Below are 26467 nucleotides of genomic sequence, written 5' to 3'. Positions count from 1 at the left end.
TAGCAGTTATTTACCTAAGGTAGCAATGTTATCTTGATAAGGAAACTAGAAAAAAGGTAATGGAAAAAAAGTATCTTACATTAGTTTCTGCTTGGCATGAAACTAATCTTTCATTTTTATAAAGATTTTATAAAGATTTCATTTTTATATTTGAAGAGACAATACTTTGGGAAAGAGGAGAAAGGAAAAGAAATTTATTTCCAACATTTGTGCAACAAAGGTGAGTGATTAATTCACAATATCAGACACTTTTGCTTATATGGCAAATCTTAATGCCTTGGGAGATGATTTTAAATATGTGATGTTTTCCTTTAATTGCTTGTGATGCTTCACATGCCCTTATGAGGAATGGAGTACTGGTGAAGAGGCCTTCACTATTTTGGATGTGAGCAAACATCAGATTAGGAAACTTGACTTCTTGTAACTGTGCCAAAGCCTCTTTAATGTTCTTTTAAGATATGAGTACAGGCCAACTCAGAAGCTAAGAAGTAGCACCGGGCCCTGTGGAATCAGACCACATTTGAATCACAGATTGCGTTCTTCCTTCCTAAACTGAATGGCCTGGAGTGCAGTGGATTTGAGCCTCAAAAGGGAAGGAGGCAGAGGTTTCTAGTTGCTCAGCTGCTTCACTTAATTAGGATGAGGATTAAACAGAAGTTCAGTATCAACTCTCCAGGTCACCAGGTGGTAGTGCTAACCAAAGGGGAAAAAAGACTTAATAAGAAAGAAAATGTTAGTCTAGCCATCCATATGTGACAAATTCAAGTACGGCTAATAGACCCTGAAGAAAATAATGATTGAGTATCAGCGAATTTTATGGGGGTGCTAACTTAAACACACTCTAAATTTGTGGAAGGTTCTTAAGAATGCTGTCGAAAATGCCAAAAAGGAAAGGATTCTGGGTGAAAATTACCTGGTTTTGCATTCCCAGTGTGCAAATGCATTGGAAGTTAATTGCATAAGCTGAGGGCAGATCATGAGCTTTATCCAGGCCATATCAAGGGAAATGTTATTTCCCCTTTTCAACTGATAGTGAGACTAAAATTATTATAGAAATATACTTACTATGCAGACCAATTAGGCCCCTTGCCTCCCAGCTTACCACACTTTTTAATTTCTACCTTTGTAGAATTTCTCAGCTTTCCTTTTTCCCTTTTTAAAGTGTTATTGCAGTCTGTAGAAATTTGACATGGATAGACTATCAGTGATTTCATAGAGTGTGAAGAGTTGAGAAATCCATATGAAAATTTGTGTTTCAATAAATGCAAAAATAATATGTAGGGTATTTCAGTAAATTATATATTTAATGTGAACATTAATGAGTTTGTTGACAGAGAAATAGATGATGGATACATGGATTGAAGGGTAGGTGGGTAACAAAGACAGAGCCATGATACTTATTTCATGCTATGATGAAATCATTATATTTGGCCTCAGAAAGATGATTTTGTCATGCTTGCTTTTCATATGGGAAAAGCAATACAGAATTTTAAAATTTGAGAATCACAGCCAATGTTTAGTCAAAAAAAAATTCAAGTGATTTTCTTAGTGGGAGGAAGATATTGAGATAAAATATAAACAAATTATATACTAGATAGTTATCACATTTAACAATAGAAAGTTACAAATGTTGGTGGAGATGTTTATTTATCAAATGTTTGTTTATTTCAAAGGTATGCAAAATTCAAAATAACTTAGAAGTATATTTTTTTATTTTTTAGTCTGTATTTTGTCATTATAGAATGTATAGAAACTAGTAGGAAAATCTTTCAACAGCTATTTACCTAGTTTGTATGTCACCATTCAGTATCTATTTTTCATTCCAGATAAGCTAATCAGTTTCTAAAGTGTATATGCATAACATTAAAATGAACTGTGTGTTCTCTGTATTCTCAATAGATAAGTGATATGAGAACATCAACATGGTTTACACTACTTTTGTTTTCCAAACATTTCAACTGAATTCCTACACTGGTTTTTTACATTGGAAAGTCTTAAAGAAAACCTACTGGAAACCAAAGAAGAATTCCTGATAGATGGGGTTGCTCTGAATTTTTTAAAATAAATGAAATGATGATTTCTTTCTGCATGCTTCATATTCTTGGTCAGTGAGTGGAGTATTCACATGACACTCTCTGAAATTTTATCTTTTGAATACAAACCAAATTCCCAGTCTAATATCTCAGATGAAAACTTGGGTATACATTTTATACTTCCATAGAGTAGTGTGCTTCCATGATAGCTCCGTTGGTAAAGAATCCGCCTGCAATGAAGGAGATCCCAGTTCTATTCCTGGGTTGGGAAGATCTGCTGGAGAAGGGATAGGCTACCCACTCCAATATTCTTGGGCTTCCCTGTGGCTCTGCTGATAAAGAATCCACCTGCAATGTGGGAGTCATGTGTTCGACCCCTGGGTTGGGAAGATCCCCTGGAGAAGGAAATGGCAACCCACTCCAGTACTCTTGCCTGAAAAATTCCATGGACAGGGGAGCCTGGTAGGCTACAGCCCATGGGGTCGTAAAGAGTTGGACAAAACTGAGCTACTGAATCCATTCTGATGAGGTTGTTTACTTGGTTTTCATCTTTATCTTTCTCTGTAAGATGCTCTTAGACAATTTTTGCAAAAAATATTACTGAAATCTAGAATAATGTCTCCAAGTGAAGCACAGATCTCTACAAATTAAAAAAAAAAATCGGAAGAAATGATGTTGATTGTCTCTTACATAACTGATTCTCAATGGTAGGATAATGACAGAACAAAATGTGGCATTCAAAAGAAGAAAAAAAATGGAAAACTAGGAGCTGTTGTAAAGGGCTTGGGGATGAAAAAAATTTCTTAATTAAATTCTGATTTTACTTTTTGAGCATAGCTTCCTGGTCAGATTTTCTTAGTAGCCTCTGGGTCTGCCCTTTGAGAGGTCCTTCCCTTTCCATCATCTTCCATGAACATATGTGAGATGAGTGGTGGGCATATACCTCTCTTGGGCACCACACAGTGTTGTCATCCCACTTCCAAGCCTGTAGAAGGCTGATGCCTAAAGGTTGTTCCAAGTCTCAAACAGCTACACATGCTTTTAGTCTAAGATTGTAGCATCTTTGGAAGCAGAACTGTCTCAAAACCTTAGTTCAGTTCAGTTCAGTTCAGTTCAGTCGCTCAGTCGTGTTGCTCTTTGCGACCCCATGAATAGCAGCACGCCAGGCCTGCCTGTCCATCACCATCTCCCGGAGTTCACTCAGACTCACGTCCATCGAGTTGGTGATGCCATCCAGCCATCTCATCCTCGGTCGTCCTCTTTTCCTCCTGCCCCCAATCCCTCCCAGCATCAGAGTCTTTTCCAATGAGTCAGCTCTTTGCAAGAGGGGGCCAAAGTACTGGAGTTTCAGCTTTAGCATAAACCTTAGTAGCCTTCTTATTTTTTTCTGGCAACTTCTTGTGTGAGTCCCTACCTCAACAATATCTTAGAGACTTAGTTCTCAGATCTCTTATATTTCTTTGACATATTGGGAATTATCTCAAGTTCTTCAGCCTTCAAAAGGAGAACTAGACTTTCATGCATTGGAGGAGGAAATGGCAACCCACTCCAGTGTTCTTGCCTGGAGAATCCCAGGGACGGCGGGGCCTGGTGGGCTTCCGTCTATGGGGTCGCACAGAGTCAGACACGACTGAAGCAACTTAGCAGCAGCAGCAGCAGCAGGCCAAGGGTTGTTATCCTTAACAAGTAAGCCCTTGGTAAACTTGGATTTGACTCTATTCCAACAGGACAGAATGAGACAGGGAGAAATACACAATAAGCTTTAAGACGCCAGTCTAGATATGCCTATTTCCTTTTGGTAGAAGTCAATTACATGGTAATTCCTAATTGTGAGGGAATCAGGTAAACAAAATCTTTTTATGTCCTCAGGATAAAAAGTGAAATTGATCTGGTCAAGAGCAAGCTGAGTAATACACAGCTACCAGTTGAATATGCTACCGGAAATACACAAAACGCTGGCTTCTACACAACATTTTCAAGAGCCAGATTAGCAGGACCAGTTTTTGTTTGCTTATTATGCTTTTTTAGAAAAAATGTTCAGTTGAAAGAAATGAAATATACATATTTATATACATATTTATATATCTCCCTGCTTCCCCAACACCAACTGCCAACAACCAAAAAAAGGAAGGAAAAAAATAAAAAGAATGACTGACAAATACAATGAATTATGGGCCCAAACACAGAAAGATTCTGAAAATGGATGAAAGGATTTACAGAACCTCTGTGGGACACAGAAATCTACAAAAATGAAAGGCACAGGTATGAAGAGACTGCCTTATTTGGATTAATGGAATCTGGAAGAATGGGGTGGGGAAGAAATATATATGGCAGTTGGCTTAGCAACCATTAATTGAGACAGCTGGAGAGAAACAATTAAATGCTAAATCTCCACAACAAGTACCTTCACTATGCAAGGTTGAACTATGAATCACACAGCTCTCTGGAAAATTTTGAAATGTGACTCTGGAGCAGAAATATACCCCTAAAGAGATGGAACCACTGATTTAATTAGAACTGGGTCTGAAATAACAGCAACACAAATGTTAAACTACTGTTTCAGCCTATTCACCATGATGGCTCTTAAGTTACAATCTATCAGCAACTACTTCTATTAGATAGGACCCCCACTTTCAAACATAAGGGAAGTCGCTCAGTCATGTCTGACTCTTAGCGACCCCATGGACTGTAGCCTACCAGTCTCCTCTGTCCATGGGATTTTCCAGGCAATAGTACTGGAGTGGATTGCCATTTCCTTCTCCAGGGGATCTTCCTGACCCAGGGATTGAATCCAGGTCTCCTGCATTGTAGACAGACGCTTTACTGTCTGAGCCACCAGGGAAGTCCAAACATAAGTGACATTTAAATATACACCAGCCTGAAATCCATCAATTCAGTTCAGTCGCTCAGTCATGTCTGACTCTTTGCAACCCCATGAACTTCAGCATGACAGGCTTCCCTGTCCATCACCAACTCCTGGAGCTTGCTCAAACTCATGTCCACTGAGTCAGTGATGCCATCCAACCATCTCATCCTCTGTTGCCCCCTTCTGCTCCCTCCTTCAATCTTTCTCAGCATCAGGGTCTTTTCCAGTGAATTGGTTCTTTGCATCAGGTGGTCAAAGTATTGGAGTTTCAGCTAAAGCTGAATGAATATTCAGGACTGATTTTGTTTAGGAATGATAGGTTTGATCTCTTCATAGTCCAAAGGACTCTCAAAAGTCTTCTCAAACACCACAGTTCAAAAACATCAATTCTTCAGTGCTCAGCTTTCTTTATAGTCCATTTCTCACATCCATACATGACTACTGAAAAAACCATAGCTTTGACTAGGTGGACCTTTGTTGGTAAAGTAATGTCTCTGCTTTTTAATAGGCTGTCTAGATTGGACATAGCTTTTCTTCCAAGGAGCAAGTGTCTTTTAATTTCAAGATGGCTGTAGTCACCATCTGCAGTGATTTTGGAGCTCCCCAAAATAAAGTCTGTCACTATTTCCATTGTTTCCCCATCTATTTGCCATGAAGTGATGGGACCGGATGCCATGATCTTAGTTTTCTGAATGTTGAGTTTTAAGCCAGCTTTTTCACTCTCCTCTTTCACTTTCATCAAGAGTTTTCTTTAGTTCCTCTTTACTTTCTGCCATAAGGATGATGTCATCTGCATATCTGAGGTTATTGATATTTCTCCCAGAAATCTTGATTCCAGCTTGTGATTCATCCAGCCCAGCATTTCACATGATGTAATCTGCATATAAGTTAAATAAGCATGGTAACAGTATACAGCCTTGACGTACTCCTTTCCTGATTTGGAGCCAGACTGTTGTTCCATATCCAGTTCTGTTTCTTCTTGACCTGCATAGAGATTTCCCAGGAGGCAGGTCAGGTGGTCTGGTATTCCCATCTCCTTAAGATTTTTCCACAGTTTGTTGTGATTCAGACAGTCAAAGCCTCTGGTATAGTCAATAAAGCAAAAGTAGATTTTTTTCTGAACTCTCTTGCTTTTTCAGTGATCCAACAGATGTTGGCAATTTGATCTCTGGTTCCTCTGCCTTTTCTAAAACCAGTTTGAACATCTGGAAATTGACGGTTCATGTACTGCTGAAGCCTGGCTTGGAGAATTTTGAGCATTACTTTGCTCGCATGTGAGATGAGCACAGTTGTGTGGTAGTTTGAACTGGCATTGCCTTTCGTTGAGATTGGAATGAAAACTGACCTTTTCCAGTCCTGTGGCCACTGCTGAGTTTTCCAAATTTGCTGGCATATTGTCTGCAGCACTTTGACAGCATCATCTTTCAGGATTTTAAATTGCTCAACTGGAATTCCATCACCTCCACTAGCTTTGTTTGTAGTGATGCTTCCTAAGGCCCACTTGACTTAGCATTCCAGGATGTCTGACTCTGAAAGCCATAGAATTATCTAAAAGTACCATAGGAAAGATAAGTAAGAATAAAAACAGAAGAACTACATCAAGCAAAAAATTCAAATATTCTCATCATGTGATTTCCAAGAATGAAAACAGACATGTGGTTTCTTTTGAGGCAAGACTTTAAAGAAAACACACAAAAAGAATAAAAGAGGTAAAGCAGCAGAGATAAAAGGAATGAATTGATCTGGCATTACAAGAAAGAAAACCGTATTACAGTAAAATTACAGACACAGGGACAAACATATTCAGGAGCAATGTGGAGAATAAGCTTGAGGTAACTGAGATAAATGAAATGGAAAAAACAAAGAAAATTGTAAGCAACAGACATTCAGTGTATTGGTATATGTGTGTATTGGTATATGTATGTACGTGTGCACTTAATGTTTATGAAGAAAAAGAAATCAAATGAAAAAAATTGAATATATAGAAAGAGTAAACTTTCTTATAGTAAAGATGTGAATATGCAGATTGAAAGGGTACCTGTGCTTTAGGAAAATACTTACGCCCAAATATTAAGACATATTTGGGTGAAAACCTTGGGCTTTAAAATTTTTACAGGTTACCTAGAAAGTGGAAAATTCAGACTGGCTCACATTTCTATAAGCAAAGAATATTTCACTGGATAGAATACAAAGCCTTTTATACAATCAAGTCACCCCGTTGACTGCAAAAGAATGGTGATACGTCTTGAATCCCCATGAATGTGGGACAAAGGAAACAAGGAAATAAGGTTAGAAAATAGAAGGCAAATTTTTAAACCAAGAAAACTTTAGCATAATCCAACAATGAAAAATCCAGAAGGAACATACGAATTAGTAGAAAATATGAGTCTCATGATTTTTTCGTTTTTCCTTATCAGGGATTCAATGGATAAAGATTTAACAATGAATAAATCCATAGGAAAAATTATTTTAATATAGTTTAGTGGGGATGAAGTTCCATCTGAAAGAAAGGAGTAGCAAGTGTAAGTTTATTTTTTAATTGTTTAATTTTTTTATTGATGTATAGTTGATTTAAAATGTTGTGCCAAGCTCCACTACAGGAAGTGTTCATTTTTAAAGTGTATTATAGTTTATGGAGTGGCCCAGCTTGCTTTCATCTTTCTAAAACTCAATAAATTCCTTCAAAGATTTTGTCAGTTTCTCATATTTTGCCTACATTTTTACTTTTTAATATTGATATATGATTCTTATGAAAATTATTATTCTAATTGTACATTAAATAATAATGATAATGACTTTCATTAAACGAAGATTTCAGAATTATCTTCTCATAAAAGTGGTTCTCTTACTGGAGAAGTATTTCTAATTTTTACAATTGTATATCATTTTGAATTTCAATAATGTTGAACTATATGTGATCATTTTAGCGAAATAGAAAACATTTTAAATGTATTATTCTTGTAAAAAAAGATATATGTAATAGTATTTTAAAATTTTATATATATATATATATATATATGTTTGCTCTGAATTAGCTAACAGTTTTTGGTATTGTTTGTGTTTTCATTGATGCTTCAACTTTTAAAATTACTTCCTACAAGTGGTAATGAAGGGTAAATTTTCAGAGGATAAGCAAGGACTTAACTATAGGACTATTAAAATTAATGAGTGTCATTGTTAAAACACAGTAAGTCTATACCATTAATGTCCTCAAATTGCTAATTATCATTAAGGAGTTAGAACATCATTATCATTACTTTTCCCAAGTTTTTTTTTTTTTTTTCTTAACATTATCAACATTAAAGAAAATCAAGGAAAGGCTAAGGTCATATATTTCTGAGTTGGAGATCTAGATTAATTAAATATTTCTGTGTAAATACCACATGTTCAGGATTTTTTTTTGTGTGACACTGAAACCTTTAGCTGAAATTTAGAGAAGAGAAAACTTTGTAGCTATTCTGTGCCTGCTGAGTTGGCTTCACATGTCGGACTCTGTCCAACCCCATGGGCTGAAGCCTGCCAGACTCCTCTGTCCATGGAATTTACTGGGCAAGAATAGTGAAGTGGGTTGCTGTGCCTTCCTCCAGTGGATTTCCCCGACCCAGGTATCAAACCCACATCTCTTACATCTCCTACATTGTCAGGAGGTTTTTTTTTACCACTAGTGCTCTCTGGGAAGTCCTTTAAAGCCCTAACATCTGTCTCTGGAGGTTTTATAAATTGTCTGCAAGTTAATGTCCCAAAGAACAAAAGTTTTCTGTTGTAATATATAGCTGTTCAGTTCAGTCGCTCAGTCATGTCTGACTCTTTGCAACCCCATGGAACTACAGCACGCCTGGCCTCCCTGTTCATCACCAACTCCCAGAGTTTACTCAAACTCATGTCCATTGAGTCAGTGATGCCATCCAACCATCTCATCCTCTGTCAGCCCCTTCTCCTCCCTCCTTCAATCTTTCCCAGCATCAAGGTCTTTTCAAATGAGCTAGCTCTTCGCATCAGGTGGCCAAAGTATTGGAGTTTCAGCTTCAGCAACAGTCCTTCCAATGAATATTCAGGACTGATTTCCTTTAGGATTGACTGGTTGGATCCCCTTGCAGTCCAAGGGACTCTCAAGAGTCTTCAGCACCACAGTTCAAAAGCATCAATTCTTTGGCACTCAGCTTTCTTTATAGTCCAACTCTCACATCCATACATGACTACTGGAAAAACCATAGCCTTGACTAGATGGACCTTTGTTGGCAAAGTAATATCTCTGCTTTTTAATATGCTGTCTAGGTTGGTCTTAACTTTTCTTCAAAGGAGTAAGAATCTTTTAATTTCATGGCTGCAGTCAACATCTGCAGTGATTTTGGAGCCCAGAAAAATAAAGTCAGCCACTGTTTCCACTGTTTCCCCATCTATTTGCCATAAAGTGATGGGACCAGATGCCATGATCTTAGTTTTCTAAACGTTGAGCTTTAAGCCAACTTTTTCACTCTCCTCTTTCACTTTCATCAAGGGGCTCTTTAGTTCTTCTTCGCTTTCTGCCATAAGGGTGGTGTCATCTGCATATCTGAGGTTATTGATATTTCTCCTGGCAATCTTGATCCCAGCTTGTGCTTCATCCAGCCCAGCGTTTCTCATGATGTACTATGCATATAAGTTAAATATGCAGGGTGTCAGTATACAGCCTTGATGTACTCCTTTTCGTATTTGGAACCAGTCCGTTGTTCCATGTCTAGTTCTAGCTGTTGCTTCCTGAACTGCATACAGATTTCTCAAGGGTCAGGTTAGGTGGTCTGGTATTCCCATCTCTTTCAGAATTTTCCACAGTTTATTGTGATCCACACGATCAAAGGCATAATCAATAAAGCAAAAATAGATGTTTTTCTCAAATTCTGTTGCTTTTTCAATGATCCAACGAATGTTGGCAATTTGATCTCTGATTCCTCTGACTTTCCAGTTTGAACATCGGGAAGTTAACACTTCACGTATGGTTGAAGCCTGGCTTGGAGAATTTTGAGCATTACTTTACTAACGTGTGAGATGAGCGCAATTGTGCAGTAGTTTGGGCATTCTTTGACATTGCCTTTCTTTGGGATTGGAATGAAAACGGACCTTTTCAGTCCTGTGGCCACTGCTGAGTTTTCCAGATTTGCTGGCATATTGAGTGTGGCACTTTCACAGCATCATCTTTTAGGATTTGAAATAGCTCAACTGGAATTCCATAACCTCCACTAGCTTTGTTCATAGTGATGCTTCATAAGGGCCACTTGACTTCACATTTCAGGATGTCTGGCTCTAGGTGAGTGATCACACCATCATGATTATCTGGGTCCTGAAGATCTTTTTTGTATAGTCCTTTTGTGTATTCTTGCCACCTCTTCTTAATATCTTCTGCTTCTGTTAGGTCCATACCATTTCTGTCCTTTATTGAGCCCATCTTTGCATGAAATGTTCCCTTGGTATGTCTAATTTTCTTGAAGAGATCTCCAGTCTTTCCCATTCTATTGTTTTCCTCTATTTCTTTGTATTGATCACTGAGGAAGGCTTTCTTATCTCTCCTTGTTATTCTTTGGAACTCTGCATTCACATGGGTATATCTTACCTTTTCTCCTTTGCTTTTTGCTTCTCTTCCTTTCACAGCTATTTGTAAGGCCTTCTCAGACAGCCATTTTGCTTTTTTGCATTTCGTTTTTGGGGATAGTCTTGCCCCCCGTCTCCTATACAGTGTCACAAACCTCCATCCATAGTTCATCAGGCACTCTGTCTATCAGATCTAGTCCCTTAAATCTGTTTCTCACTTCCACTGTATAATCATAAGGGATTTGATTTATTTCATACCTGAATAATCTAGTGGTTTTCCCCACTTTCTTTAATTTAAGTCTGAATTTGGCAATAAGGAGTTCATGATCTGAGCCATAGTCGGCTCCCGGTCTTGTTTTTGCTGACTGTATAGAGCTTCTCCATCTTTGGCTGTAAAGAATATAATCAATCTGATTTCGGTGTTGACCATCTGGTGATGTCCATGTATAGTCTTCCCTTATGTTGTCAGAAGAGGGTGTTTGCTATGACCAGTGTGTTCTCTTGGCAAATCTCTATTAGCCTTTGCCCTGCTTCATTCTATACTCCAAGGCCAAATTTGTCTGTTTCTCCAGGTGTTTCTTGACTTCCTACTTTTGCATTCCAGTCCCCTATAATGAAAAGGACATTTTTTGGGGGTGTTAGTTCTAGAAGGTCTTGTAGGTCTTCTTAGAATCGTTCAACTTCAGCTTCTTCAGCATTACTGGTTGGGGCATAGACTTGGATTACTGTGATATTGAATGGTTTGCCTTGGAAACGAACAGAGATCATTCTGTTGTTTTTGAGATTGCATCCAAGTACTGCATTTCAGACTCTTTTGTTGACTATGATGGCTACTCCATTTCTTCTAAGGGATTCCTGCCCACTGTAGTAGATATAATGGTCATCTGAGTTAATTTCACCCATTCCAGTCCATCTTAGTTCGCGGATTCCTAGAATGTAGACGTTCACTCTTGCCATCTCCTGTTTGGCCACTTCCAATTTGCCTTGATTCATGGACCTGACATTCCAGGTTCCTGTGCAATATAGCATCGGACCTTGCTTCCATCACCAGTTACATCCACAACTGGGTGGTGTTTTTGCTTTGACTCTCTTTATTCTTTCTTGAGTTATCTTCCACTGATCTCTAGTAGCATATTGGGCAGCTATTGATCTGGGAAGTTCATCTTTCAGTGTCCTATCTTTCTGCCTTTTCATACTGTTCATGAGGTTCTCAAGGTTTGCCATTCCCTTCTCCAGTAGACCACATTTTGTCAGAACTCTCTACCATGACCCATCCATCTTCGGTGGCCCTACACGTCATGGCTCATAGTTTCACTGAGTTATACAAGGTTGTGGTCCATGTGATATAGTCCATATATCTGTTAGCTGTTTTCAAATTATTTCAATATGCTTTAATTCTGAGAATTGAAAATGCCCTAAATCTAAAATTCCTTTTGATACAAATTCTCAAATAAATTGATTGCCTTGTTTCTTTATACTGTTAGTGCTCTTTATACTCATTGACTCCTGTACTCCTTGTGGCTCAGCAAGTTTATTTAGCTTTGTCCTTTTTTCAAATTATCATTTAGCATTCTTATGATTGAGAACAATTATCAAAAATCTTGCTAATGTTCCTGCTTCGCTAAGTCATGATTTCAAGGGGCGGCAACTATTTTTTCCAAGATATTAATCCTTTTTTCTATATAATGAATTATAGAGTAGAAATCCCTTTTCTATCTCATTGATAATAAAAGGTATTTTTGCCTTCCACATTTCATCTGCAATAGCATTGAGTGGCTCTTATGTCTAATTTGGGATAGGGTATCATGTTAGGAGAGGCAGGAAAATATCACTTTAAATCATAAAGAATTGGCTTACATATTTCATTTCTCCATAAGTAAAAATGAGTATCTGTTACTAAGATTAGAGAAGGAAAAAATGCATGACAGGAACAGAAGTTGTGTCCTTCTCACTCCCTTTTCTCTCATTCACTATTGTTGCTTGAAATTGTTTCCTTGACATGCTAGAAGCAGTTATGATTGAATTTAAGAGAACTGTGGATGACTGTTATCATTGCCAAATGAAACAACTTGGTTTCTTTGATGCAACAGAAAACGTGTAAAGAAAAGCAAAATGCTTGTCACATGTTGTACAGTCTATGTAAGACAGGTGACGGGACATTTCTCTAGCTGACAGCTGAGTGAATTGCCTCATTTTCATTGTTTAAATGGTGTTGACCAACATGCTGCCAGCCTGGCTTCCCCCTTCTGATTTAAATACCTGTTTCAGAATGCCTCTGGAGGGCTGTGATCCTCTCGGATTTATGGGTGCTTGTATGTGGGGTTCTCATCACTGTACTGCACCCCTGGTGTTTTTGTGATAGAGCCTGTCTGACTGGTTTTGGATTTATGATGGAAATAATTCAGAACAGAGTAATAATTTTCCCTTGGCAATTACACTACCATTTGGTACTTTGTCCCTAAGGGGAAAATGAATGTGCTGGGATCTATCCATGAGTTTAGTGGCTTGTTGTAAGAAACAAATCAAGGTCAGAATACAAATGCAGAACAAGCGATTGTTGAATTTGGTTCTGGTTCTTCAGCCTGAAGGCTTTCCACGTTTGTGTGTGACACTTTATGGTGAACAAACTACTCTTCTATTTCTCCTCTTTTAACCCTCACAGTGACCCTGGGAGGTAAAAATTACTGTTGCTCCCATTTGTTAAGAACAAAACTGAGAATGAATATATTGCCTTCCTTGAAGTTCGCTATTCGGCAAATATTTTTAAGCAATTTGCAATGTGAAGGTTTTATGATGTACACTGGGACTGCACAGATAAATAAAACTTAGTTCTTACTTCAATTATTCTTTTAACTATTTATTATGAAGAATTTCAAATGTAAATAAAAACCACTAGAGGTCTGTATCAAAACATATATACATTGCTCTGTATTAGCAATTATTAACTCATCAATCAGTCTTACTTCATCTGTGTCCCCAAACAAACTTTTGTACTATTTTGAAGTCTAGGCATCAAATCATTTTCTCAAAATAATTTTCACTATGTATATCTTAAAAAATGACATTATTAAACATAATGACCGAAAATTAGTATTTCCTCTATAATATCAAATATTCAGGGGGAGTTCCTAGGTGTTGGGATCCAGGGCTTTCACTGCCATGAGCTGGTTTCAATCCCTGATAGGGGAATTGAGCTTCTTCAAGCTGCTCAGTAAAACCAAAAAAAATGTTCAAATATTCAGGAAGTGTTCAAATTTCCAGTTGTGTCATAAATGCCATATTTTTTTTTAGAGTTTGTATGAATTAAGATCCAAATAATATTACTGTGCTGTGGTTGGTTGATATTTTTTAATCTCTTTTAAACTATTGATTTTCTTCTTCACCTTAAAGAAATGTTTGATAAAGCATGAGATTGTTTGTGCTGTATGATTTCCCACAGTGTGGATTTTGGTGATTGCATCCCTACTCTGCATTTTTTACGATCATCTGTGTTCTCTATCACTTATAAATTGGTAATCAAATCTAGGGGCTTAATTTAAGGCCTTTTAGCAAGTTAGCCAGAGAAGGCCATGGCACCCCACTCCAGTACTCTTGCTTGGAAAATCCCATGGATGGCGGAGCCTGGTAGGCTGCAGCCCATGGGGTCGCTAAGAGTTGGACACGACTGAGTGACTTCACTTTCACCTTTCACTTTCATGCATTGGAGAAGGAAATGGCAACCCACTCCAGTGTACTTGCCTGGAGAATCCCAGGGATGGGGAAGCCTGGTGGGCTGCAGTCCATGGGGTCGCTAAGAGTCAGAAACGCTGAGCGACTTCACTTTCACCTTTCACTTTTCATGCATTGGAGAAGGAAATGGCAACCCACTCCAGTGTTCTTGTCTGGAGAATCCCAGAGACAGGGGAGCCTGGTGGGCTTCCGTCTATGGGGTCGCACAGAGTTGGACACGACTGAAGCGACTTAACAGCAGCAGCAGCAAGTTAGCTTCAGAGTTGACTCTATATGAACACATAAAATAAAGAGTAGTCTCTCTTTTTATGACGTTTGCAGCTCTAATAAGTCACTAGAGCTTGCAAATGGCGATTGATTCTTTCCTTTTCTGGTTATAAAAGAAATAGCTTCTCAAAGAGAAACTTGCTCTCCACTCTCCTTTACAATTTGGTGACCCAGTGATACAGTTCTTAAGAAAAGACAGGGGAAATGCCTGATTGTTTCCCTGCATTTTTCAGCATCAAAAATAATGAGCCAGTTCTCTGGTATAATGAGCCTGTTCTCTCCATAGTGACCAGTTATTTTGTTTTGTTTTGCTTTAGTTAAGTACCATTTTGACCTCTGGATTTAAGTATATTTGATGAGTTTAAATCCATTGTAGTTTTTTATCCTTATTGATACTCAAAACGTCTAACTTTGGCCAGGAGCTTCTTCAAGTTGGCTGCAGAGCGTGGATTAAATGGGATGCTATTGCTTCACTCTTATTACAGTCCCTTTAGATTTCACAGAGATTTCACTTTTGGGTTCCTCTTCTAAAAAGTCTCCCTACTGAGTCATCACTCTTTTGCATGGCTCGATTACACTCTCAAAAGTATTGTTTTTTTTTTTTTTCCCCCAATACATCCACTTTTTGGATTATATCTTCTTGCTTAATTTTGTATCAGTCTAAAAGTTAGACCTCAGCAGTATATTTAGAAAATTACATAAGGAGTTATAGGGACCACATATGTGTAGCAGTACCTCTGTGCATACTCTGGGGGTGGGGTTGCCTTGATTTTGAGCTTTGTTGTTGAGATTTTGAAATGAGGTGGACTATCCAAGCAGTGCCCTACAGTCCTGTCCAGGAAGCAGCTTCTCCCATGCTTTGTATGCTTGTATTCTAGTCCTTCTTTCTTCTCAGTCTGAATTTAGAACCCCAAATCACTTTCCACAGCATTAACTTGTCCTTTTCCCGTAAGACCTTGATATGGAAAATATCTTCTGTTATTTTAAACATTTCCTCTTGTTTAAATTAAAGCTCATAATTTTATGCGATTATCTCTTTCTTTTTTAGACCATACTCTAGTACTCTGTTGTTTTTACTTCTATTAATAATATTTCTGAAAACAAAGTGTTATTGCAATGCATGATCTTCATGATAGGTATGTTGCTGCTAACTAGAGTTAATCTTTTCAGGCCAAAGTCTGAACTGTGGGTGTTCCTTGACTTGTAGAGATTAGACACGATAATGAAGGGACCCAGGGAATGAGGGGCAGTGATGAAGAAAGTGATTTTGGCAGAAGAGGCCCAAATGACCAAAGTCTAAATTAAGATATATCTTCAGTGAGTCCACTAAGCCCCCATTTCAAAGTCACAGTCATGTACCAAACCAGTCTCTCTTTCCACATCTGTTCTCATGTTGTGTTGTTCTCAAGGCCCCAGAGGTGATTCCCACTTGGCTTTTCCCATATTCTGATGCTCACTTTTTTAGCTAGAAGGTGGAAAAAGGAATAAAAAAAGTTACATTCTAGGCCTTTCAGAATAGTGGTTAAAAATATCAGGCTCGGAGCGGAAGATTGGGTTCAAATAACAGCACTACCCTTCTTAGCAATATGACCCTGGAGAGCTTAGGTAATGTTTTTGAGCCTCTGTTTTGATCTGTAGTTTGAGGATATTAATGGTGCTCACCTCAGAAGGTCATCATGAGGATAACATTGTGTATGTGCAGCACGTGGCGTAGGGACCAGCACACTGGGAGTGCTGACTCGGTATTGGCCACCGCAGTGACTCACTGTCTTTTTTCCTTTGTCTGAGATCAGTTGCCGATGAATGAAGCCTGAACACATGAACTCAGATTAACCAAGAACCATAATATTTTATAACTTGTAGCATGAGAATTCTAATTTGGGTGTTTCACCCAAGGAAAATCATCCAGGCCATGTAAAAGCGTTGTGCCCGAAGATGTCCATAGTTCTGTTACTTGAGATGTGAAACGTGTTTATATCCAAAATGCACAACAATGGTGAGCTTCACTTATCTTCCCAATAGAATATTCTTGAAGTAATCTGAAAGTAATTATGAGGAATTCCCAAGAGCATGGAAAATATTAAGTTAAATATGTAAACTTACATATAGTATAATAAAATTTATATAAAAAGCAAAATGTTGACATAAATTTTAGACAAGAAGGGATATACCCAGTTATTTTTAAGTACCTTGGTGTGAGTGATATTTTTATCTTTCTTAGTTTCCTATTATTCACACATTTTTCTAAAAAAGCAGCCATGTAGGAAGTTAGACACTCCACTGATTTATGGACCTTTAGGCTAATGATTTGATATCCTGATGTCAGTAAACACAAACTCTGCAAAATCATGATGTAATTTTTTATTCTTTACAGTCCCATGTGGCTCTGTGGAGCACTGGAAAATTTCACTGCCTAGAAAGAAGGATTCCATACTAACTTTAAGAATTGTATTGATATTTTCCATGGAAATTATAGGCTATGTGGGTAATTTTTTCTGGTGCTCTTTCAGGCTATTTTCTGTATTTAAATTCTGGAATAAATCTCTAACTCAAAGTGGAATAAATAACTTCTCATATATACAGTATATGTGTTTTTAAAATGTGTTCTTGTTTAAGTGATTTCTCAGTGACCTTCCCATATCATCTGATGCTGTTTTTAGCAAATTGAGCAGCAATAAAAAATGCATGAATAAGCTTCTGGATTTTTTTTTTTCTGATACCTGCATAAGAACCTATTTCTAAAACAAATCTCATGCATAACCTATCTTAAAAACAAAATAAAACATTATGTCTGTTTTCATGTCATCAGTTTCACTCACTAGATTATGTACCTCTCATGAATATAGTTCATATAGTAAGAGAGGGAGATCAACTGGACAATCATATTTTACTTCCTTCTCTCTTGGAAGACCACATGGCATATTTGAGTTTGCTCTCTATTCCAGTCAGTCACCCTTCTAGAGCATAAATCAGATCATGCTATTTCCTAGCTCAAAAACTTGTGGTGGCTTCTCATCACCCATAGAAAAGTGATCTGAAGCCCTTATTATTTATTAGAACTGTCATGATTTAGCGCCACCAACCTCTGCAAGCTCAGTCCCTCCTCTTTGTTTCAGGCTTATTCTGTTTCATCCACAAAGTCCTTTTCGTTATCTTCAAGATCCCAAATTTGTCCCTGTCTCAGGACCTTTGAACTTGCTGTTTCCTTGGTCAGAATTCCCCTCCTCCCGGATTTATGCAAACCATTCTCTCATTTCATGCAGATGTCCTCAGGGAGACCTTTCCCTAAACACTCTATTTAAATTATTTCCCCATAAATCTCCTTCCCCTAACATTGCTTACTTCCCCTTCAAAGCACTGAGATTTTATTAGGTATTTATTTGTGATTTGGTCTGGGATGTGAGAGGAGGGCATGGCAACCCACTCCAGTATTCTTGCCTAGGAAATCCCATAGACAGAGGAGCCTGGCAGGTTACAGTCCACCGGGTCTCAAAGAGCCGGGCATGACTGAGCACAGCACAGCATCTGGATTATACATGCTGTGATTATGACATGTAAACAGATGTTAAAGGAAGAGAGAAAGAAAACCTTTAACCCTATTTCAAAGTGGTATTTGGGGAGGGAACCTCATGCAGGGGAACAATGGGAGCTTCTTGTCAGTCCTGACTTTGAATTCCAACTCTATCACTTATTCATCAAATGAGCTTGGCAAGGTGCTTCTCTTCTACAAGTTTTAGCTATCGTTAAAAAAAAAAAAAAAAAAAAAAGGACTTCCCTGGTGGTCTAGTGGTTAAGACTCTACACTTTCACTGTAGGGGGCACAGGGTTGAATCCCTAGTAAGGGAATGTAAATCCCTCATGCCACAAAGTGCAGCCAATATATATATATACATATATAGCACTTTCCTGGTGGCTGAGTGGTAAAGAATCCACCTGCTAATGCAGGAGATGAGGGGTCAATCCCTGGGTCAGAAAGATACCCTGGAGAAGGAAATGGCAACCCACTCCAGTATTCTTGCCTGGAAATCCCATGGACACAGGAGCCTGGTGGGCTACAGACCTTGAGGTTGCAAAAGATTCGCATGTGACTGTTTAGTTACATATATATACTACTTGACAATATGTATATGTATGTATACTAGACAATATATATATGCATATATATGTGTATGTAAACATATAGTATACATATATGTGTATGTATACTAGACTATATATATGTGTATATACATATATGTTGTTCGGTCACTCAGTGACTGAATAATAACAATCTAAAAAATGGGCATAACAGTACTGATCTTGAAGCTTTTAAGGACAATACACAGAAACAGACTGTCATTTCATAACATATAGGTGAAGTGAAAATTGCTCAGTCGTGTTCGACTATTTGTGATCCCATGGATATACAGTCCATGGAATTCTCAAGGCCAGAATACCGAAGTGGGTAGCCATTACCTTCTCCAGGGAACCTTCCCAACCTGGGGGTCGAACCCAGATCTCTCACATTGGAGGCAGATTCTTTGCCATCTGAGTCACCAAGGGAATACAGTAATTCCTCAATATAGGATGTGTGTGTGTGCTCAGTCGCTCAGTCGTGTCAGACTCTTTTGCAACCCCATGGACCATAGCCTACCAGGCTTCTCTGTCCATGGAATTCTCCAGGCAAGAATACTGGAGTGGGTGGCTATTTCCTCCTCCAGGGCATCTTCCCCATCCAGGGATTGAATCTGTGTTTCTTGCATTGGTGGGTACATTCCTTACTACAGAGCCACCTGGGAGCTCCCTCAATATAGGATAGCTTAGCTAAGTTGATAGTTTTCTAAAATGTAAAATGAACTAAATTAGTTGACTTTGACCATGAAGCTAAGGACTTTTACTCTTTGGGGAAAATAGCTAACATCTGTTGGCTTTTCCAACTAACGACCAAACATTGACTTTGCTTCTGAACATTATTGAGTGCCTAGAGGACCCACTATATTTACATAATGACTGATTTCTTGAGAAATTATGTTTGGAAATGAAGAAACAAGTGTGTGGAAAAGAAAGGATGGTTGTGGTTGTGATGGAGGTGGTGGTGGAACTATACAAGTTGCAAAAATTGTTTTTGGATGTTTTATTTTTAATTATTAAGTATTTACTGAAGAAGGGGACTTGGAGATCATGTAGTTTGACCCATGTCAATTTACTGAACAGAAGAAAGACTCCTAAGCTCTCTCTCAATTTAAGTACCTGCTATGTAATAACACTTCTAGGAGAGTAGGAGTCATTTGCTAATCAGAAAGAACAGAACAGCGGTGTTGTATAATACCTTTGCTTTCTCACTGGCTATAAGGCTAGTTTACTTTATTATATAGACTAGTTTATTCAAAGCTATTGGCTAGATAGCAATGGCCTTCATGTCTTCTATTATGTGTATCAGTAGTAAACAAGATGAGCAAAAATACAAAGATCACTCAGAATTTTCTCTGGTATCATTTAATCTTAGAAAATACTTAATTAAGAAATGGTAGCAATGTTTGTTTTAATATACTTGCAAAGTGTTCTTGTTTTTAAGAACTGACATTATTGCCATGATTTAATTTAGTTTGAGTATGTATATTGAGTATGTTTATTTTGAACTAGATTCTGCATTAGGCTATGGGTGTAAAAAGATGGATAAAAAGCAGGTTTCTTTAGAGATCTAAGTTCAGTGAGTAAGAAAGTAGTATTAGGATAAAATTCTGATTAATATCATGATACTTATTATTAATAGGGGTGTTATCAAAGTGTATGTGAAATCATAAACTAAGTGCCTGAGTCAGTTTTGGAAGTGGGCTTTCTGGAAGAAAAGGAGCAGGAGGAGAAGGGGCCATGAGAACTCTCTTTTTTTGTGTGCAACTTTTCACATTCCTAATTTTGTGGGGCTACAAGCAAGTAAGCCATCTCTTGGTATACTCTGGTATTGCCTTCAGAACCCCCACAGATATCAAAGTCCTCAGATCCCTTGTATAAAATGGCATAGTATATATGTGTATCTTCAGTAACTCAGTCATGTCTGACTCTTTGCAACTCCATGGACTATAGCCTGCCAGGCTCCTCTGTTCATGGGATTTCCCAGGCAAGAATGTTGGAGTGGGTTGCCATTTCCTCTTCCAGGGGATCTTCCTGACCCAGGGATCAAACTTGTGTCTCCTTCATTGGCAGGCAGCTTCTTTACCACTGTGCCAACTGGAAAGCCCAAGATGGCATACATAGTACTTTTATATACTTTAAATAATCTCCAGATTACTTATAATATCTAATACGGTATAACTGCTTTGTTTATATTTGCCAGCATGCAGTGAATTCAAGTTTTGCTTTTTGGAACTTTGGAATTTTTTTTCTCAAATATTTTGAACCACAGTTGGTTGAACCCACTGATGCAGAACCTGTAGGTGTGAAGGACCAACTGTAATTCTTTCTTGTCTCTGCGGACAACGGTTTGCCAATGCTGGGAGTTGGTGATGGACAGGGAGGCCTGGCGTGCTACGATTCATGGGGTCACAAAGAGTTGGACACGACTGAGCGACTGAACTGAACTGAACTGAACCATATCTTTGTTTTCTCTAGGAACTGACCACAAGGACCTGTGGTTGACACAGATACCTCCTCTGTGCAGTTCCCTCTTTATTCTGTGGTGCTCTGTGGACAAGTGGGGTTTTCAGTCTCCACCACAATATCTTTCCACAAAGAGCACATAAAAGTCTTACAATAATGAATAGCAAAGAACAGTAGATAGAAGAGTAAGCTTAAGAAGCATTAATTAAGCATTGCAGTAATTGCTTCAAAACATCTATGCCCTAAGGGACAGTTATAGTGTCTTCTGCATGTATGGTGAGATATGTAGTAGGCTATTTATTGTTTTTAAATATATATTCAATTAATGAAGACTGGAGTATGATGCTCTGAAAAGTCTGAAGGTTGTGCTTTTTACTTTTCGTTAAGTTTCAAGCACCCAGAAACTGATGACTTTTAAAGAAAACTCATTGTCAAATAGGTTATGTGTACAAGCCACCTATCACAGAAGATTTAAGAGTTAACATTCACAGGAATTCAAAAGTAGTTTTAGATCTTGTGTGAAAATAAAGCCAGCTAAGGTCAGTGCATTTTAACATCAGTTAATATAGTCTGATTTTAATGTCCTTCCTTTATAAAATATCCTCTTGCATGCCTAAAGATAAATCCCATTGTAAGCTCCAGTAATTAGAGAAGGAAGAGCAGAAGGTATGTGTGTGTTGGGAGAGACACAGGGATGGGAGGAAGAACTGTATAGGTGTATGCAGGCAATCTTTTATCCATTGTTTAAACTTCCCTCATTTGCTTGTCTTCCCCATAGTGTTTTTTAAAAAAACTATTTATTTTAATTGGAGGATGATTGCTTTACAATGTTGTGGTGGTTTCAGCGGTACATCAACATGTATCAGCCATAGGTTACACATGCCCCCCCGCCCCTCAAACCTCCCTCCCGCCTCCCACTCTGCCCCACTCCTCTAGGTTGTCACAGAGCACCAGGTTAGGCTCCCTGTGTTATACAGTAACTCCCCACTAGCTGTTTTACACATGGTAATGTATATGTTTCAATGCTACTCTCTCAGTTTGGCCCACTCTCCTTCCACTACTGTGTCCACAAGCCTGTTCTCTATATCTGCTTCTCCATTGTTGCCCTGCAAATAAGTTCATCAGTACCATCTTTCTAAATTCTCTCTATATATGTATCAATATACAGTTTTTGTATTTCTCTTTCTGACTTACTTCACTCTGTATAATAGGTTCCAGTTTCATCCATCTCATTAGAATTGACTCAAATGTGTTCCTTTTTATAGCTGAGTAATACTCCATTGTGTATATGTGCCACAACTTCCTTATCCATTCGTCTGCTGATGGACATCGACGTTGCTTCCATGTCTGAGCTATTCTAAAAAGTGCTTCAGTGAACATTGGGGTATATGTATCTTTTTCAGTAATGGTTTCCTCAGCGTATATGCCCAGTAGTGGGATTATTGGGTCATATGGTAGATTTATTCCTAGTTTTTTAAGAAATCTCTGTACTGTTCTCCATAGTGGCTATTATCAGTTTACATTCCTACCAACAATGCAAGAGGGTTCTTTTTTCTCCACACCCTCCCTATTTATTTTTTTGTAGATTTTTTTGATGATGGCCATTCTGACTGGTGTGGGGTGATACCTCATTTTAGTTTTGATTTGCATTTCTATAATTATTAGTGATGTTGAGCATCTATTCACATGTTTATCCCATTGTCTTGATTCCAAACTAATTTTTTATGCCAAGCCTCACCTCAAGAATAGAGAAGATAAATATCATCTACAGCTTCTTCCTAAAAGAGGAAAACCCCGTATAGTTATACATGCACTATTCTTTAAAAATTTGTTCCCCCCATCACGTTTTCTAGTAACATTTCCCTGTGATGATGCAAATTTAAGGAAACTGCATTTCAGCGTCAGGACCCTAAGTGTGCTCCCTACTGGGCTGATTACTTTGAGCTAATGTAGTGTTCCATTCACTAGGATTCTACACACTTCCCCTATATTGATTGCATTATCAGTAGTGCTAATCACACATATCATTACCAGCCAATTACACAAGCACATATCTAAACTAGGTAACTTATTCACCAACATTATCTCTTACAAGTCTTAATTTGTAATGAAGTTGATTATCCTCTTACCCAATTGAGTATAGCTACATATTTTGATCTAGCAGGCTAAATGCAAGTTTATTGAATTATATAGTAGATAATTACTTACCTATGTTTGTAACAACACAAAATGAGGGCAATTTGAGAGTAGTCTGTTTCTTATTCTATTTAAAGAGTGCATTAGAGAAGGTTAATTGTTTTAAATAAAACATACCCAAAGATATATTTGTATAAAAAAAAAGCAATAAAAGTGTACTTCCTGCACACAAAACAGAATTGGGTATGAGAACTGGTATTTGGGGATGCAGTCATTCAGACACCCAGGTAGGTTTCTCACATATTCAGTATAAGAGTTCTATTCAGGGTCACTCTGAAAGATTCATTTTAGGGAGAAAGGACATGGAGGACTAATGAAGGTGTGTATGGGCTGACCTTGACAGTGAGGAACGCTAATACTCTATAGGCTACAGTTTAGTCACATGACCACAACTAGCTACCAAGGAAATGAGAATTATCCTTTATTCCAGGAAGTGAAAGAGGGCATGGATTTTGGTGCACAGTTAGCAATTTTTCCTTAAGGACTCAAAACATAACTTGCTCTATTTCTTGATTTAATGAATACTTCACTTGCCTTGGTCATTACTTAAATTTCTCTTAGGCTTGCTTTGCTTTAATTTTATTACACTATGTCAAGTGTCCTATAAAACCTAGATTTAAGCTCTGACTCTTAGAAGACTTGTACATATCAAACAGCTGAATAATGGGGAATATGAAAATGAAAAGGCATTTTTTCCCAAAATTTTATGTAAACACATTATGCCCCTGTTGTGGTGATAATTTTTTTAAGCAGGCTAAAATATAAGTAAGTGGGTTAGAATAAAAGGGTTAGCTTCAAAACCTAAAAAAGATATCACCTAGTTCAACCCTCTTATTTCACAGATAAAGAATGTGAGGCTTGGAGAGATGGACGGACCTGATTGTACAGCGAGCACTCAGGCTTTCAGGCTCTTCCTCAGTTTCAGGCTCTTTTTTTCTGGACCAAGTCTCTTTTCATAACATTATTTGTCATATTTTTTATTTGTAGTCATATTGCTTCCAAAACATAAGTCATTGAAAGATGTCCATCCATTTATAAAGAAGAAATAATACACAATAAATTGTAACTGACAAGAGGTAGTGTGTTTAAATCCATGAGAAAATAGACCCAAACACCTTTCTTGATTTTCCAAACTCAGCTGAAGGACTCTAATAAATTAGCTACTTACTAAAGATTCTTTTTAAAAAAATACATAATTTTTTCTTATTTCCTCAATAAAAGAATAATGGGTTCTAGATAAATCTTCTTCAACTCTAAAATTATCTAATCCATGCAGATTTTATAATTTTAGAGAAGACAAATTTATGATCACCATGCTAGTTAAGATCTAGGATAAAAGTTCAGGAAAAACAAATTATGAAATCGGAAGTATTGGAGGCTGTGTTATTTTTAAGGAAGAAAACCACATCATTATTTTACAACCCCTGTAGGCAAAATTTAACTGTTTTATTATGCTACATTAGCAAAAATATGAAGTTTTGTTTCTTATTTAATTACTCTTGCCTTTAGCCTAATTTCATGCTATTTTTGTAAGGATGTATAAAATAGAAAGTGTACAAGAAAAGTAGCACAAACCTAGGTGGAGTCTAAAGCATACAAACTTCAAGGAATTTTATGGAAATGTGGAAATTCGGGGTTATTTTCACCATTCTTATTTATGTCAGGTGTTAGCTATGGTTGATCTTATACCAAGAGTGAATCAAATCATTAGAGTGATGATGTATGTTCATTTATTAAATCCAAAGAAAACTGAAGCAGAATCTTCAGAGTTGGTTTTTATTATGAACATTATAAACACAGCTGCGAGTTAATATTTGTGCATAGAGTAGTTTTTGCTTATCACATTAGTAAAGACTAAATAATCTGGCAAACTTGCTGGAAATGAAGGTGAGAAGACTTTGCTCCCTCCCTGTCCACCTTCTACCAAACACAAATAAAAAAGTCCATCTAATTTTGTGATGCCACAAAAAATAATGGTGTGAAATGTAAGTAAAGAAGAGAACCAGGCTTTACTTGCTTTCATATTTACCTGCCCCCTGTGTTAGAAGTCTATATTCAGTTGATTATTAATGTAAAAAATCAGCAAATGCATGGTGTCACCCTGTGTATGCATCAGGGACATTAAGGCTAAGGCCATCTTTTAATGTACTCCTTACTGTTTTTCATATTGCTTTGATTTGTGAGGATTTTCTATGCAGTCCACTGTAGTGTAGGGATATTCACTTCTTTTGGATCCCTTTTTGAATATACCGTCTTTAAAAGTGGGCTGCATGTGATCAGACAGTTTTTAAAAGCTACTGTTTCTATTTTCCAAAGAATCTGACATTGGTCCCCATGGTGACGTAGCACCTATTGAAAATAATAAAGAGGAAGAGTCTATTTTTTTTAACATTTTTTGTAATTTAAACTTTAAATCTAACTCTGCTCTTCTTCATAGGTGCTATATTGATAGAATTGTTTTTAATAGGAAGTTTTGAAAGATGTTTGTATGGTAATGTAACAAATACACTCAAAACTGGAAGTTGCTATTTTGATTTGATTATCCTTTTGAGGACAACCTGGATTAGGTGTCATTATACAGAAGTACATGAAAAGTAAAACAAATGCATTGAGAACCCAGAATTTCATTTCCGTTATCAATTATTTTCAACAACTCATGACCTCTGAATGGTTTCCGTGAAGAAAATACCTAGAGTTGATTTTATTCAAGTCCCACAATTCTTTCCTTTTTAAAAACATGCATGCTGATATTTTTGTGTTCATGCAATTTTTTTACTCTCTAAGTCTGTATATATTAAGGGGCATTGGCATCCTAAGTAGGACTATATTTAAAAAGTGAGTAATTTTATTCTTATAGTTCTGAGTATGGCTTCTTTATACTGTGATGAATCTTGCTTTCTGCCTTTTATTTGCATACACAAAATCTTCATTTTTGCCTCATCATGTATCTTTTCTGCATATAATTAACATTAAATTTTTTTGTGCAGAGCTGGGTATTTGCCTCAGAGCATTCCCCTGGAGATTGTCAGATACCTGTCTGAGGAAAAGGATTTTCTTCCTTGGCACGCTGCCAGCAGAGCTCTTTACCCTCTAGATAAATTACTGGACCGCATGGAGAAATACAACATCTTCAATGTAAAAAGATATATTTTCTTCTTTCTTCTTTTCAGAAGATAAACTGTTTTCTCATTATCTACTATGTTCAACTTGATCCCAAGTTATTTTAGTTCCTTCT

General features: G+C 37.5%; 1 protein-coding gene across 1 annotated transcript in view; it reads left to right on the top strand.

The window, feature by feature from the left end:
• Positions 1 to 26467, top strand: part of TRHDE (thyrotropin releasing hormone degrading enzyme) — a 439831-nt gene that overhangs the window by 365798 nt on the left and 47566 nt on the right. The window contains exon 13 of the mRNA XM_025284466.3: positions 26220 to 26367. Coding sequence (XP_025140251.3) covers positions 26220 to 26367 — 148 coding nt within the window. The remainder of the gene's footprint in view (positions 1 to 26219; positions 26368 to 26467) is intronic.

Source organism: Bubalus bubalis, chromosome 4 (assembly GCF_019923935.1).
Source record: "Bubalus bubalis isolate 160015118507 breed Murrah chromosome 4, NDDB_SH_1, whole genome shotgun sequence".
NCBI classification, from domain to species: Eukaryota; Metazoa; Chordata; class Mammalia; order Artiodactyla; family Bovidae; genus Bubalus; species Bubalus bubalis.
This window is presented reverse-complemented; position numbering and strand designations above follow the sequence as displayed.